Consider the following 17,031-nt stretch of genomic DNA (forward strand, 5'->3'; position numbering starts at 1 on the left):
CTCTCTCTCCCCGTCTCTAGACGCCCGCTCTGTGGTACTGTATTGGGTCCAGACCTGCTTCCGAGTTTTGACAGGTCCCTGACCCACACCAGAGCGGTTCAGCTGGGTTGGGACTGTGGGGGTGATGGTGGTGAGTGTGTGTCTAGGTGTCTTTGTGCAAGTGAGAGCAATGCTGGGCCTAGCGACGTCTGTGGGTGTTTTTCATCAAACTAATGAATAATACGTCTGAGCTGAGAGAAGAGTATCGAGCGAGAGGAGGAGAGAGGAGGAGGGGAGGGGTAATGACTATCAGATGGTGCTCTACTACTGTGCTGCTGCTGCTGCTGCTGCTGCTGCTGCCGCTGCTGCTGCGCCTTTAAAGTAGAATGCTGCACAACTTAAAATCTCTTATAGGTGATGATGATTTTACGGAAAATCACAACAGTAAGGAGGAGCGATGTATAAGTAAGAAATGAGTTCAGTGAGCTCTATCCTTTAAAAACCAGGCAGGAAGATGACGTAGATCATCAAGTTTAGAAACCAGTTTTAATTAAAATGAAATTTATCACCTGAAAGATTATAAAAACATAACAAAATTGTATAATATCAATCACAGGATGGAAATTTGACCGCTTCAAGCTCAAAAGCTCTCTTACGCTTTGCATTGTTGAATGTGAGGTAAACTACAAGTATTTTTGGCCTACTGCGAAATATCTCCCAATGCAAGAATAATTATAGCATGTGTGTCTTTCAGATGGTATGTACTCTTCGCATTTTCATCTTTTTATGTAATTTCAAGTGTCCAGACTGACAGCCAAGGTTCTCCACATTCAGCATGATTGTGTCAAATCTCTGCGTCATGAACTTAGGTCAACACTCGGTGTAATTTTATGTAAATATCACCATTACCCTGCAGTAATGTAGTTATTTCCTTTTCACACGAACAATCTCTTGGCAAATGCAGCCACGTATGATTATAAAACGACTTTATGTCTGCATTTTACCCCCTCAAATGTTTTCTGGCCTGAGGGCAACAATTCAGAGAGAAATGGATCCAGTGTGAGAGCAGCCGCACACTCATGGGAGATGCAAATGAGAGGAAGATCATGCTAATGCATGTAATGATGGACCACAGTGGGTGAAGTAGCTTTGGAACTACCAGAGATTATTATTCCATAGTTAAAGCTTCCACTAAAATGTATTTAGAACATCTAAAAACAATCTGGCATCCATTAATCAACATATTTTGGTTGTGGCTTACATCTGCTGCTATTTATGGCAGGTTAAGATTTCCATATTTCTTAATGGAAACTAATGGTGGTGCATACACGGCGACGCTACATGCTGTTGATGAATTTCACATTTAAATATCAGCGTCACTATTTTTGTCATCAAAGACTTTACAGACTTTCCTGAAGTCTAACCAACTGACAGAAACTCTCGCAAACACATGAAATAGTTGGAGTAATGTAAAAAAGATGGGCCCCTTCTTTAGATGAAGTCCAGTAGCTTCAGCTCTGCCTTTACTGGGGTGGACTGTTCTCATGCAGGGGTCGGGTGGACTGTTCTCATGCAGGGGTCACCAAGCAGTCCAGCTCGGGACCCCCAAATTAAAGGTGCCAGAGGCCCTACAGGTGGTTGAGGTGTACAGTACAAACACTGCACACACATTCTAATCCAAACAAAACCAAATTTAAATGAATTTACAATTCAAAAGCTACTTTTATTTCTTGTACAGTCTTTTAACAAAGTGGCTTGTTCACTTTAGCATCAAACCACAAGTGTTATGGTTAGTTTTTAAATCAAAGTCTTTGTGGATTATTGAGCATGCAGCTTGTTCAAGAAGACATGGATGAAACACTTGAGAGCTTGTAAACAAATGTTTTTGGACAGATTTGCTGTTGTTTTATTGCTGAAGGTGTTGTTAGCTATCATTGGCTTCTAGCTAAATATACGTGGCCGACTCTTTCTACATTCTAGAGTCACAAAGACGTGAGAGGAAAATGTCTTCATGAGCCCCAGACACTTGTACTCTGAAGGCAAAATGCACCTTTTTGGTGAGGTATCTCTTTAAGATTTGATCCACTTCAAAAGCAAAGGGCTCTTTTAAAAGATTATATTGATGATTTTGTACAGCTTCGTTTGATTTTTTTTCAATCAGGGAATAAACAACAGCAACATTAGTGGCTGCTGATGCTGGTTCAGAGGTGAGGCCCACATAAGAAACTGATATGCGCTAAAGGTTAGAGGCAGGATGTTTCCACCACTGACATGATGTCATGTAGATCCTCACTGCGTCTCCGATGTTCAGAGATGACGTCCAGGCAACTATTTTCATGCACATCTCATATTCAGCAACCAGAAGTGTCCCAAGATTGCAGCCAGAGAGTGGGAATGTTGCCACTGATTAGTACTGTTCACTCTTTGACCTGCTGTGTGAAAGTTCGACTTGAAATGTTTTTACTGCCAAATCTGCGTAAGTCACCTGACAAACGGCGAAGAAGCAGCAGCTCATTTTGAAAATAGCTTGCTCCTTTCCCTGTTTCTTCTTTAAAGTGATGAAAAAAAAAAGTTTGGAAAATCGCCTCAGTTCTGGATTCTCTGAAATACACTCAGATTTGATAAGTTCTCATTCATACCTCCCCTCTCCTCGCTCATTTTACAAGCACAGAGCAGCGGATTGGATATAGATGGCAAGCTTTCATTTCTCGTCAGCTGTTGTTGCCGGCGGTTACAGTGATATCACGGGCAGCAGATGAGATCAGCTGTCACTTTATTAAAGGCCAGGTGTACTTCAGGGCAATTGCCAGTGACCCCGAAAATCTGTGTTTTACCTGGAAGGGACTCGGCTCGTATTCCTGATCCCCTCCATGAGAACATTACAGATACTGACTCAAACTCACTGCTTGTTTATGACGGTGTTTATACACTGGTACGATCGCAGTCAGTCGCCCGCTGCTCCGAGCACTTCATCTACTTCGATTAAGCATTACAGCCAGCACCGTCAGTACCACAACATAAACACCCGAACGGAGACTGCTGAGGATTGCAGGGTTACGTGTCGAAGTGGGGAGGCCGGCGGTGATGAATGCTGACTGTAACATTGTGTAACTTTGACAGATTATTCATTGTGCTATTAGTTTTCAGCTGTAGCTTACTCTTGCCAATCCACACAAAAGAGGCACACCAGCAATAGTAGTTTCAGTATCATACAATTGAGGATTATAGACTTCATAGTTGTTTTACAAAGGCTGTCAACCTTTAACCACCATACACTTGAAACAGGAAGAAAAAAAAGACTGGGTTGAGACAGTTCCCTGGAAATAAAACTTAAATTACACAATCACGGCTAATATAATCCCAATGACTTTCAGCAGGAAGGGCAGAGTAGAGTTTGATCAAGGATGCAGGATAGTTTTTTTCTTCAACACTTCTGTATTTTCCAAAACTGATAATTTTTTGTATTGATATTTCTCTTATATTCCTTTGTTTTTGTTCTTTTTGTTAATTGTCTCCCACTTGTGTCTTTCCTCCCTCCTCTGTCTGACATACTTTTTTCTTCTCTTTGTCAGGAAGACAGATTGTAAAAGGGAGCAAGTGAGTAAAGTAGTAGCTTCCCTATTAGTAACCCCTGAGTTTCCCCTTCATCACCAAAACACTCCACCCAAAAATCTCAATCCCCAGAGTCTAAACTACTTGCAGGCCCGCAGCTTTCACAGATAAAAGGCTTCAGCCATGGCTGAATAAACACAGTTCCCGGCTTCAGCCGCAAGCTCCAGACTGGACTGACAGCTTCCAGCTCTGCGGCTGCCCGCCTCCAAGCCTGCTGTCCTGAGACATAAACAGCACAGAGGGGGAGGAAAAGAAGACATGGAGAAAGGCAATCTCTTGCCTCAACGCTCAAGCCTCTCAACTCCTTGTTAAAAAAAGCAGTGAAGCCCAAACCCTCGTCATACCTTCAGATTCATCTGAAAAAGCATGGAAAAAGCCATTTTCATTTTGTCTGTTTGATGAATGTATTCCAACAATATTTTAGAAGAATGCTGCATTCAAATGTTCGTTTAAACAAGAAGGCAGGTTTAGAATATTTGTGTCAGACATCTACTTGCTTTGTCCAAGAAAGAAATGACAGTTATTTCCTTCCCGCTTTAAGCAGCGTTCCAAGAAATGCAGTAATAATATTCCCTGACACAAATATGATTTACACAGGGACCTTAGACGATCTGTGGCCTCTATGGTCACTTAACCAACCCAGTAAATGAGGGTGATGCACGTTGCATGTTAGCATGGACTTCCCCAGGAACACACTAGTGTGCAGCCAAAACAAACTCCAGCCGATCGTTTGCCTCTTGCCTCCGGTCTCGCTGGCCTGCTTCTAGACGGCAGCCGAGAGACCCTCGAAGCTCAGAGGGAGGAGCAGAGGAGTCAGTAGGCCCTCCCACCCTCTATAAACCTCGAGGCAGACGGAAACACTCAGACAGCAGGCACACGTGGAGCAAGGACGCAGAGAGGGAGAGAGAGAAAGAGAGAGAGAGAGGGAGTCCAACTGCTACCACAGGCTGGGAGCAGTTCTACAGTTGGGACTGAAGCAGATAAAAACGAAGGACAAACAAAGAGGTGAAAAGAGGACACGTTTGCCTTCAGCATGCCATTAGAATGTTGCTCTCTTCTGAAGGATTTAACTGAATGAGGAGCTGACCTTTGGGATGTGAAGAGAAAAAGACGAGTGGATCCTGGAACCTGCAGCCACCTGTCACACAGCAGCTGATGACTGCAGATCTAGCACCCTGACCCAAGACTCTCTCAGCGTCTGGTTCAACTGGCATACCAACTAAGACAACTCGGTTTTTCATAAAGTAGTGTCCAGTAACAACCGTCAGCGTTTCTCTCAGGAAAGTCTCCCCAGGATTGACCTCTGACCTCCTTGCCTTGATTTGCCTAGCTGTGGTAAAGATGACATTTGCCATGCTACGCACGGCGCCTCCTGCAGGCCGGTTTTTGTATGGCGACATCGCTCTCCTTTCTGAAGATGATGATGAGAACGGCAGTGAGGGCTCGGGCTCAGAGGAGCACTCTACCAACTCCTCCAACTCCACCGCCTTCCGTCTGTCCTCCTCGTCGCCGTCTGCCTTTCACATCAAGGTGAACCGGAAGAGGAAGCTGTGTGGGGGAGGAGGGGGCGGAGCTGTTACGGCTGCAGTTGTGGGGAGGCTTGGACCCCCAGGCTCATCTCCCCCTACTGAAATTCGCCAGAGGACTGCAGCCAATGCACGTGAAAGAGATCGCACCAATTCTGTCAACACAGCTTTCACGGCACTACGTACGCTCATCCCCACCGAGCCTGCGGACAGGTACAGAGCAGCACACCAGGAATATCTCTTCATCAAAAAAAAGTAGTTCAGGGCGATTAGACCTTTTAGCACATTTAGCCTATTTCTGAGGTTCCAGTGTAGATGACGTACTGAACGCGTGTAGTTTAAGAGTGCACAGGAAGCAACTGAATGAAATTTGAACAAATGTTGTGCAAATAAATGATTGATGTCATCAGTAATATAATCGATCTCACTCTGATTTCTTGATCAGGAAGCTGTCGAAGATCGAGACTCTTCGTCTGGCCAGCAGCTACATCAGCCATCTGGGGAACGTTTTGCTCCTGGGTGAAGGGCTTCATGACGGACAGCCCTGCCACGCCCCCTCACCGCCGTTCTTCCACGTAAACTCCTCCCCCAATCGAGGATCTGACCAATCAGCTCAGCCTAAGCACATCTGTACTTTCTGCCTCAGCAACCAGAGGAAAATGGTGAGCAGACAAAAACGATAAAAGAAAACGGTGAGAGAAATCTGCAGGTAAAATGTTCGTACGAGTAATTTGTGTAATACGGCACTAAATAGTTTGAATAATAATCAGGGCTTTCATTTCACCTAAATGACCATAAAAAAACATTTTCTGGATGCCTTACAGATGCTCCCAAGGGTACTTTTTTTTTCCAGAATTAAACAAATTAAAGTCAAAGAAAAACTGATCACAAGCCTCTTTCTGGAAACTGTGTGGCGGCTCAGGGTCAGTTTGGTGTTTAAAGCTGATGTGAGATCAGTGACTGTGCCTATAAATCTGATTGGCCCTGAGGGGCGGTAAAAACAGAACCTCTTTAAAGTCGTCTTTGGGGTGAAGGACTGTGTATTACTGTACTGTTGGGAGACATTTTTTACTGGAGCAGGTGGCTTGAAGGTTCATGATGGTGAGACTCATTGGACATTTCAGTGGATAGAAGAGATGGTGGGACACAGTTGAAGGGTCAAACTACAGGCAGTTATTTTTCACAATAACGCTGTCAAAATGTGCGCTGCCATTGCGTAAAAAACCCTCTAAACTCAGCCGTGGAATTCTCTTAACCCTTTCTCTTTTTCATATTTTAACGTTTACAGGGTTTTTTTTATTCAGCGTAGATGATCGAGAGCACAGAAAATCAATTAAAAACTGTAATAGAATATATTAACGTAGGCCTGAATATGAGACGCTTTAGATCATAACTGACCTGAGATGCAAAGATCTGTGACTGGAAATGTTGTATGGCATGTACACTTTGTACATTTAACTCACATATTCTTAAGTAGTCTTTCAAAAGTACTTCCAGGAACAGGAACTACAGGAGGACAGCAAAAACAAACAGATATGTATTTACTTTTTCCTTGATTTTTCTTCTGAACGGAGGCCGCTGTGGCTGTATTGACACGCCAGTGCACACCTTAATAGAGACACGGAAAAGGACAACCTATTTGTGATTAATACGACACAGGAAATAAATGAAATTGAGAAGACTTTCAGAGAGAAATAACGAGGAACGCAAAATTTCTCTAATCAAATTTAGACGACTCCAGCTCTGACCTTAGCCACCATTGCACATGGAAGATGATAGAGAGGTGCTGTCCACTCAACTTTCCCTCTTGAAACTAGCCGCTGCCCATTTAGCAGGATTTATGGGTAAGGAGCTGACATCTGGCAGACTCCCCCGTTACCCCAACAGTGTGTGAAAGCTAATACTCTCCTCAGTGTCTAAACCCAGAGACCCTTTAGCTGGGGGATAACCTGAGTCTCAGCAGTGTGTCTCCCCCTCCTGCTTCTTGAGTGAGTGAAAGCCTAGACGTCCTCAGCGTCCTAACCCAGACACCCTCGGCTAGGAGATAACTAGCCTCCCTCGCTCGCATTTTCCTCTCTCGTCCTTACTCTCCTTTAACCGCCCTCTTCTCTGTTTCCCACTGACCTCGTCTCAGCTCTGCGTCGACATATCGATCAGCCCGGTGGAGGTCAGAGCTGTCAGTCGGAGCTGTGTAATACTATCTGCTGCTGTCAACTCGCTCCAACAGATGCTTGACTGACCTGTAAATGCATGCTGGGTAGAAAACAGTTTTCAAACTTTTGCACGTCATGAGACTCAGACACATTATGCTGTTTCTTATTAGCTCAGTGTGTGTTTGCTGGGCATGAATTTACTGTTGTCATGAGCCATTTCTCCACCAGTCACAAAGAAAAAGAAGGTGAGTTAGGGAAAGATTTCAGTGGTATGAGAGAACAAAATGAAAAACCTGGATCCATTTAAAGTAAATTACTGTCCTTTTGAATTATTTATTCTATATGTAAAACAATTAGCCTATATTTTTCATACTGTCAATAAATCGCCTTGTTTGTTCAGGATTCTACCTTGTCTGTGACGTTCAGCTCCAAGCGCAGTAAATCTTTAAAAACAGCTCACAAATATATTTTATTTTGAAAAAGCTCAGTCATTTCCTAAAACATCTGGCCGTCGTTGTGTTTGGCCAACATTACTTAAACAGGAGAAAGCAATGCATTTTGAAAAGGAGGGGGCTATTTTCACTGGCGGATTAATACACATTTGTTGCTCATCAGAGTATTTACTGCAGCAGTGTGGAGGGGGGGGGTAAGGGGGGGCATGGGGTTGGGGGGGTTGTCTGAGGGAGTGACTCAAAGTAAACTGCAGTACTCATTTTTATTGCAATAAAGGGACATGTCAGTGTGGCTCATTGATGTTTGCAGAGGTTTGCAACAATCCAACTTCTCGGTCGGATCGTAAATCATTTCTTAAAAATAATTGTTTAATGTTCCTTCCCTTATTATAACACTTTTTTTTTCAACCGCAGCGAATTAACATATATCACAAATATCGAAAACCGTCCAACACCATCATTGCATCGCAGCTGTGCAGCTATAATAAGCTCATATCTCATGCACACAGCTGCCAAATGAAATACATGTTGTTACTTTGAAAGTTATTTAAGGAGAAAAACAAGCGTTCATGTGGCATTGAAGCAGTTAACTTTGATTGGCAGAAGCATGAGACGTTTCATTTTCCCCCAGAAAAGTGGCTGTACAGTGTATTTAAGTGGGCTAAAGGGCAGAGTCGTTGCTGGTGATTACAGAGAGGAAACGATTGTGAAGGTAAAACCAGACCGTGTGTCCTGAGTGTGAGTCTTTGTGTGTTTGTGCTGAAGTTCATCACAGCTGTCAAGTCTACTTAGACACGCCTCGTCAATTATGCCATCGCCAATGTGGGATAATAGTGAAAGTGAGAAAAGTACCTGCTCATTTCCTCTTATTATGTGTGTGTACGCAGTATAATGCTGTCCAAACAAACAGTCCTGTTAGTAGTGACTACAGCACGGAGGCTGGAACCGTTCAGTCGGTGAGACCTGTTACGTTGCTGCTGTGATCAGGTGAATTTTCAAATAAAATTCTAAATCTTAGCGTCAACTTGAAGAATAACTGGATTTTTTTCCCCTCCTCCCTTCTTGGGTGGCTCACTGCCACTTTGTCTTCCTAAACTGGTGCTTTTGATATATCCAGTAAAAAAATAAAAAAAAATAAAAAAAAAGTGGAGCAATGGTGATGGCTACATCTGTGAATGAGATGTAGAGGAGTGAGGGTGGAGGATTAAGGTGTGCTGAGGGCCGCTCAAGTCCCTTCCCTGTCTCCTTGATTGATGCAGACATCCTGTGCTTGTTTTGTCTGCTGCTGCAACTGTCAGGTACCTCGAATTAACCTGCAGAGCAATTAAAGCATTTGAAATTGTCGTTTTTAGCGGTTATCTGTAAGACATCGCTCTTTAAAGAGTTTGAATGTTGTAGCTCAGGTAGAAGTGCTGGCCACAAATGAGCGCCAAATCACTTGGAACATTTTTATAGCTTCCTCCGCAACGTTGGCTTATTTCTTTTGCCCGAAGCATGGAGAGGGTCAATACGTTTCATTGGCAAACATAAACAGAAATAGCAATTAATCTGCCAATAAAAGCATTTGCTGAGCGTTTTTTCCTTCAGCGTAGAATAAATTTAGATTTGACAGTTTTTTTTTCATTTCTATGTTCTTCTATTTAAAATGTAAAGATCACACTAGAATGCGCGTATTTTAAGAAAAAAACAAACAAACTTGTGGAAAATAGACTTGTTTTTCTTTGTGATTTAAAAAAAAAAATCCAATTTAATAAAAAAATAGAGAGAAATAACTGTGTAACCGAAGAAAAACAGCAACAAATGATGTATACTGTTCCTAACGTCTCTAATTTACATCTGGGCTGCAGTAAAATGTTTATATGCGATGACTTTTGTGGGCGGTGTGCAGAAAGACAGAGCAGGGCGAATGGAAAGACAGTGGCACTAAAACTGCAGTGTGTAACTGGAAAGTGACTTATCTACTTATGCATTTGTGTGTGTGTGTGTGTGTGTGTGTGAGAGAGAGAGAAAGAGAGAGGAAGCGTGAATGAGTGAGTGGATGAATCCATGTGTGTGAGAGAAAAAGAGAGAGTGCGCATGTTCGGGTGTGTATTTGTATGATTGAGATATATAAAATTTAGTACGTGACCACGTTCATACACAGCACACACACACACACACACACACACACACACACACATCAGGCTGGTTCTCTGTGTCTGGAAGTCATTGGCGGTGCAGAGCGGAGCAACAAATGAGCTAATTGTTCTGTAAATGATTTATCCTCTGCTGAGGCCCGTACAGCCAGTATTTAATTCAGCTGCTGCTATTAGAAACACATTGACATTGAGCTTTGATGGTGATGTTAAAGAAGCCTGGAAACCACTCTCTGTGAAACGCCCTCCTGCACATACACACACGCACACACGCACACAGACGTATGACACATACACACATGCCAGGCTATACTCATGCAACCATGGACACAAGCATTTTTTTTTTTATCAAAACCATGTCATTCTATTTCTCCTTTTTTTCAGCCAGACAGCAGTTCATTGCCTCTTTTGAGACACCCCCCCCCCCCCGAAAAAAAATCCCATATTTGATTACTCAGTTAAGGAGCCCTGGATCACGACTGTGCTTTCAACACTTTCTAAAATAATGGTGTGCAGGAAGTTGTGGAGAGAGAGAGACGGAGAAGGAGAGAAAACGAGCGAGAGAAACAGCCACCGACTCTGTGGGATAATCAGTCCGGCTTTTTATCCTCTAGTTTGGACAGTTGGTTTTCAGCTGAGCCGCAACTACACTTCTGCTTCTTTATAGTCATCAAATGAAGCATGCACCTATGAGAAATTAAATGCACGGGAAGGACATGTGCTGGAGCAGTCGACGACTGCGGTTGGTGTTACTAGTCGGGTTTCGCTGGAAAAGTTACATGACGTCACTTGAAGTTTCAAGGTCATAGATGAAAACTAAATTACCCTCATTTACTGATAGTGCTGGTGTTGACATGAAGTTAATGTGTTGTACCTCTTGAGCAGGAGCTTTGCCAGTTTGCATCACATTGCCAGCTATGCTAATGATGTGCATCAAAGTGCAGTGTAATTATTGAAGCAATTTTCAAATATATTCTTACCCACGTCCACTGAATGTGTGTGTGTTAGTCTGGAATTGTGTATGTGTGTGTGTGTGTGTGTGTGTGTGTGTGTGTCGTCATGTGTCTGTATATTTACAGCCCATATGGAAGCAGTTTAACTCGAATTTAACACCACCAGAAGAAGTCAGGTCAGATAACTAACAAAATCTATTACTAAAACTATCATTTTGTTGTCATTTAGTCTTAAGAGCAACTTAAAACTAAAAGACAACACAACTGAGCCAAAGAGCACATCTAAATGGGATCGAGAGGACAAACAGTGGTTTTAAATTGCACAGTTTCTTAAAACAATATGACCTAGCGGTCTGATGCAAGGTGCACACATCTCTGCAGATAGAAATGCTGCAGGATGATTTCACCTGAAACCAGTGAAAAATTCAATCTGGCTTGTGCTGGAGTCATCATGTGGGGAATAAGTGTTTTTCTGAAGCCATCAGGATGCTTATTAGCAAACCACAGCGAACATCAAGTGCTTGTATCCAAGCCACATAATGGCAGACTGCGGCTTATTTGGCGTGTTAGTTAACTTAATTGAAATGTCTGGGTACCTCTGATGTGTTATTTATTACACTGCTTGAATGTTCTCCTTTATTCTCATTCACAGTCTAATCGATGATCATTTATGAGGGTAATTACAGCTTCTTTGAGACGCTTGAAGTGATGACGCATATTCACATATTTTGACTCGATACGGTGAAGGGATATTACCAGTTTTCATTTCATGCTTGAATACCAATCTCCTTATATGATTGTCGGACTTGTGGCCAAGTCAAATTATTTTTTCCAACCAGTCATTCCTCTCTTCATGCAGCCAGGGACTAAATTAGATGTTTGTATTTGACAGAATGGATTAACACAGGAAAAGAGAGCGAGTGCATGGAAAATCACAGTTATAGGTAAAAGAACAGCCCAGACTAAGTTTCGGAAAAACAATATTAAAATTTGAAAGTTGATAAGATGCTGTGAAGAGTGGACTCAACAGGCTTCTTTCACCTTAATAAAACAATAATATTGTTCCAGTGTGGTAATATCATCATAAGGTATCTAAAGTAAACATCATCAGGTAATCATATTAGTGTCGGACAAATCACCCCACTGGGAGGCCGCTGGTATGTGTGTGGTGTGTGTGTTTGGAGAGAGAAAGAAGGAGAGAGCAGCGATGTCATCCGACCATGCTGTATTAGTCTTCAAGAGATTGTTTTGACTACCAGGCCGCTCTTAAAGCCCCCCCACCCCTACCCCCCACCCCTGTTTTGACTGAACCCGTCACACTCCAGCTGAACCGCCCTCACCATCCACAGCTGTGCCTCCTACACTATCGCTCGCTGCTGCTGATTTCACGGCAATTCTAATGTAATTTACTAAATCATCCAATAGCCGTTTTAGTCTCGTAGCCACCGCTAACGCTAACCTGCCTGCTGATAAACAACGTTTCCACATGTGATCATGAGTTGTGTCATCCAGCTGCTGCTTTTACAGTTTGTGTAAAAACACAATAAAAGTTATGGTAGCAATAGCACGAGTCCAGATGTTTCCCAGCCTGTGTGTATGTGTGAAATCATTCATTCATTCTGTCATTTAAATGGTACAAAACAAGACAAATGATCTTGCCACTGCAGATCTTTACTCTCGTATGCCAGCAAATGCTTTTCTCTCATATGTCTTGTGTGTGCGTCTTGTGGAAAGCACGCCATGCGAGGTGGTTGCATGGTCTCGGAAAGAAGTACACATCATTTGAGTTTGTACTGCTAATTTGTTTTGTCAATTACGTCTGGGTTTGGCAGCGCTGCGCTGGATCATAGACTGTAGAAAAGATGGATGAGACATGAAGGTCTGACAGGGTCTCACAACACCTCCCCAGCCGATGCAGATTTTCTCATGTTTTAACAGCAGCAACCATCATGTGATGTTGTTGACATATACTTGTGTGCCCACCAGGAGAGAGGGGTTCCTAATGAACTTTTGGAGCTGCGTAATGTGGCGTGAGATCTGCCGCGAAAAAAACAACAACAACAACAACAAAAAAACAGTTCAGTTTGTAAAAGAGACCCAAACTTCTCGCTACATTTATGTTATTGTCCTCCAAGCCGTCTTTAATGCAGCGTGACGAGCGTAGAGGAGCGCGAGCAAGTCGGTTCAAGTGAACGTGCACAGCATTTTAGCTCAAATGAGAGTGTTTGTGGATTACTGAGCAAAAGGCTGGATAGGGAAGATGTGGTTCACATCGGCGATGCACTTCAGAGGTGGATTGTTTTTAGCTTCAAGCTAAATATACGTGGAGGGCTCTTTAGGACATCTGGAGTCAAGCGGAAGTAATGAAACATCTTTGTGACACCTATATGTGAGTACTTTAGAGGGGAAAAAAAAACCTTTCTAGATGAAGTATCGCTTTAAACCTTTTTTTGCTGTTGCACACCAGTAGTGTATGAATGTAACTGTAGCTCGCTGACTTCGGCTCCATAAAAAAATCTTCAAAACAAGCAGAATTTGAATATAGCCACAGGATATTTATTAGCATACATGACAAACAGGCACCCAACTAAATAACAGTAATGGTGGGACTAATCGTCCAGCTGGAAGACGACTTGACAATCAGAGCTCCTCCATCTCCACACACTCGACTCAATCAGGGGGCGGACCGACTCCTGTCCAAATCCTATGATCTCACGCACTCATTAGGGGCTGATATCCTTCCAAACACCTACCCACCTTTGTTGATGTCCGTCCAAACACCTACACCTTGAGCACGGTCTGAGAGGAAATGTGTAACAGGTGTTGGGCTGATGCGAGGAAGGCGAGGAAGGCGAGGAGGGTAGTCGGCGGTGTTAGCTGAGACGATATGAGGAGGGGGAGAGAGAAGTCAGGAGAGGACAGGGGAGCCGAGGGGCACTGGCAGAGAAGAAAGAGTTCATTTTCATCCGTGACCTCACCTGTGGTGACAGTTTCAACAAGCTACTTGAGTACATTTGCTGCCATATGAAGTGAAGTTTGGTTGTTTTCACTGGCGAGAAGACGGATATTATTTTCCTTCGCTTTGTTCAAGAAAGTCAACAATGAATTAGGTTAGAACTCATTTGTCAGCTGTGAGTTCATGTATGAAACGTCAGCCCTGAAAAACAATAAGCAAAGCTGACATGTGTTGCGTGTCACTCAGCTCGATAAAACCCCTCGAGTGTTTCTTGAAAAGCTAATGGTAGCAGAACAGAGGTTAGGGCAGGAGGGAAAATGTGATCTTATTTTCCTGGCCAGATAGACTTCGACCCCCCCACACACACACCCCACCCCCACTATGGCCCCCACCTACCCATCCACCCCCAGCCAGGAAGTGGACGCAGCTCTGCTCTGATACCACCGATAAATGAGACGCACGTCATGCTCCTCTGTCATACCAGCGCATGATGTCACTGTTCATAAAATTAAATAAATGCCCAGCCGTCTCTGCTGCTGATTCAATTACGAGTGAATTCACTTTATCAGCTCATGAACACCCCCCCCCCCGCCTCCGTACTCCACCATTTACATTTACCTTGGTTGTATACCTCACTCGTTCCATTAGATATGAAAGCTGAAGCCCCTTTATTGCCTCAAGAATGTAGAACAGTGGGTTCCTGCAGGTTTTCAAGGAGAACATCATGGAAAGTTCTAATATATTCACAAAGATCCGTCATGGCTGCAGAGAGAGCAAGGATTGCAGCTACGATCATGTTTACCAAAGAAAACATGGTTCTGGATCTTAGAGACAAAGTTTTTTCTTATTGCCTGACTGAGCCTATAACCTTTCACGACTGTCTTGAAATCTAAGAATAGAAACGTTCATTCGCACCTGATCTCAGAGAAATACGTCAGATGATAACAAACTTGACAACATCTGTTAAAACGATATCAATACAGACATGGGGGGGGGGGGGTCATGTTGTTCTATAGTTTAGAAAACTTGATTTTGTCACTGGCAGCAGCCTTATGACATTTTGTGTTGGAAACTTGATGTTTTATAATATGTCAATTACATTCAAGGTCCAGTTAGATTTAAGGAAAACATTATTGGTTTTGGTTGGTCCCATTATGATGTCATAAAGTATTCAAAAATTGGGAAATAATGCAAGATGCAATTCAATGAAGGCGATTAAATTGTGTGATAAACTATATTGTCTGTGTAGGCTATAGTTTCTAGGACTGACTTGCACTGAGGCAGTGAGCATCACGAATAAGAAGTCTCAAAAATGGATTTGACACAAGCAGAAAAATTACTGAATGAAATTTCACTCTTGAATTTTTTTTTTTTTTGTATTCTACTTTAATTTTTGATTCCTGAAATTGTTTTTTCCCTCTCTCGCAGAACAAAGACAGAGAAAGGAAGACCGCCATCAGGAGTTAACAACCACACGGAGAACACGCTCGTCGCTTCGACGGCGCTTTCAGTGATTTTTTTTTTTTTTTTTTAAATTCAGCAACTTGAAGACTCTTCAGACTTGTGATACATTTCAGAGACTCTCAATCAAGTTAGAAAGCACTTCCAGGACTTCTTCTTTATTCTTTTTTTTTTTTTACCAAACTTTACACAGCATCTCTTTGTGTAGACTTTTTAACAGTGCTTTACAGGAACTTCTTACTTTTCAAAGAGTTTGAGCTTTTGAAGAGTTTAACAGTATTTTTGAAGGGCTTTCACTTGCTTATAAAAAAAAACAAAAAAACAATGAAGAACCTTTAGGGACGTTTTACTGTATTGTTCAAAGACTCAGTGTTAAGAGCTTATGGCACATGTTTGAAAAACACAAAAACCTATGAAAGACAAATTTGTATTCATCAAAAGCTGTGTTATTAATGTGTAAACTGTAATATAAATGTATATTTATGTGACATAACATTATATAATGAAACTATGTTATTTAACAAGCATATCACTTTCAAAACATTGGCTAGTATTCACTCAGATTCTTTTGGATTCTTACACACACACACACACACACACACACACACAGAAAATGCTGGAACTTTAGTGGTTTTAGTATGTCTAAGAATCATTTTATAAAAGTGTCATATGCTGGAAAATAACTCAAGATGGTCAATAAATTGTTTGTATATTTGGAAGTAATTTGAATCATATGTTGGTGGCACTTTGAGCAGATTGTACCCTCAACTTTGTCGTAATTCTCCCCAGTTCCAACCAATAAATATTATACAAGTTTCCACTGTCAGTCCCTCCTGTGCCAAAGAGACGTTTTAGAACTTTTTTCACTCAGGCAGCGATGGAGAATAACAATTTTGAAAACATTTCTGTGCATTGGAGCTTTCACAGTGGCTACAGCTGTAGCTCCCATCAGCCTAATTTCTACTTTTACTTTTGGCTGCTGTCGCTCGGCTCAAAACCATCTTTCTCCCTCTCACACGCCCTCTTTTCTAACTCTCTTTCTTCTGTTCGGGGGCACCGAGATCAACCCGGATGGAGAGAGAAGATGAGGCAGACACGAGGGGATGAGGCTCACAGGAAATGCGAGCAGAAGAGAAAAGGGGTGGTGGATACCGGGGGGGGGGGGGGGGGGGGGTTGCAGAATTGAATCTGCAGGTACTTGAACATCTGCCTGTGTCCCCTCGCTGTCCTCTTCTTTACCTTTCCACATGCGCTTTCTCTCTTCTCCTCCTCGGCTCTTCCTCTCTTTTCCCTGGAGTGCCACTGGCCTCCTTAATGATGACTTTCCAGGGTGTGTAGCCTTGTTTTCTATCTATCTATCTATCTATCTATCTATCTATCTATCTATCTATCTATCTATCTATCTATCTATCTATCCATCTATCTATCTATCTATCTGTCTGTCTGTCTATCTATCTATCTATCTATCTGTCTGTCTGTCTGTCTATCTATCTATCTATCTATCTGTCTGTCTGACTGTCTGTCTATCTATCCATCTGTCTATCTATCTATCTATCTATCTATCTATCTATCTATCTATCTATCTATTTATCTATCTGTCTGACTGTCTGTCTATCTATCCATCTATCTATCTATCTGAATGTTAATCTCAGTCAAAGGTCTATGGCATTCAAGGTCTATAATTCAGGATTCCTCAAGTTATTTTCCACATTTAAGTAAAATGTAAATGAGCCGTTCTTTTAATGGAAAAGAACCCTCGCACTGCACCACTTTGGTGTTTCCAAATTATTTTCTTTAACAATGC

At 42.4% G+C, this 17,031-nt stretch overlaps 1 protein-coding gene across 1 annotated transcript; it reads left to right on the forward strand.

Annotated features, from left to right (window-relative positions):
• The first annotated feature begins 4,499 nt into the window (after nt 1–4,499).
• On the forward strand, nt 4,500–15,451 carry LOC147253672 (basic helix-loop-helix transcription factor scleraxis-like). Its single transcript, XM_086217340.1, has 3 exons — nt 4,500–5,330; nt 5,563–5,779; nt 15,195–15,451. Exons 1-3 carry the CDS (start codon nt 4,933–4,935, stop codon nt 15,231–15,233), a joined length of 654 nt encoding a protein of 217 aa, XP_086073466.1. The 5' UTR covers nt 4,500–4,932; the 3' UTR covers nt 15,234–15,451.
• The last annotated feature ends 1,580 nt before the right edge of the window (nt 15,452–17,031 follow it).

Source organism: Aulostomus chinensis, chromosome 11, assembly GCF_037954235.1.
Source record: "Aulostomus chinensis isolate RoL2024-O1b breed Wild chromosome 11, RoL_Achi_v1.0, whole genome shotgun sequence".
Taxonomy (NCBI): domain Eukaryota; kingdom Metazoa; phylum Chordata; class Actinopteri; order Syngnathiformes; family Aulostomidae; genus Aulostomus; species Aulostomus chinensis.

What these genes read in the sequence shown, in the direction of transcription:
- LOC147253672 (XM_086217340.1), top strand. Translation starts at nt 4,933, where the DNA reads ATGACATTTGCCATGCTACGCACGGCGCCTCCTGCAGGCCGGTTTTTG. An exon ending in CCCACCGAGCCTGCGGACAG is followed by an intron (nt 5,331 to 5,562) that starts GTACAGAGCAGC and finishes TTTCTTGATCAG; the next exon opens with GAAGCTGTCGAAGATCGAGA. An exon ending in TCAGCAACCAGAGGAAAATG is followed by an intron (nt 5,780 to 15,194) that starts GTGAGCAGACAA and finishes CCTCTCTCGCAG; the next exon opens with AACAAAGACAGAGAAAGGAA.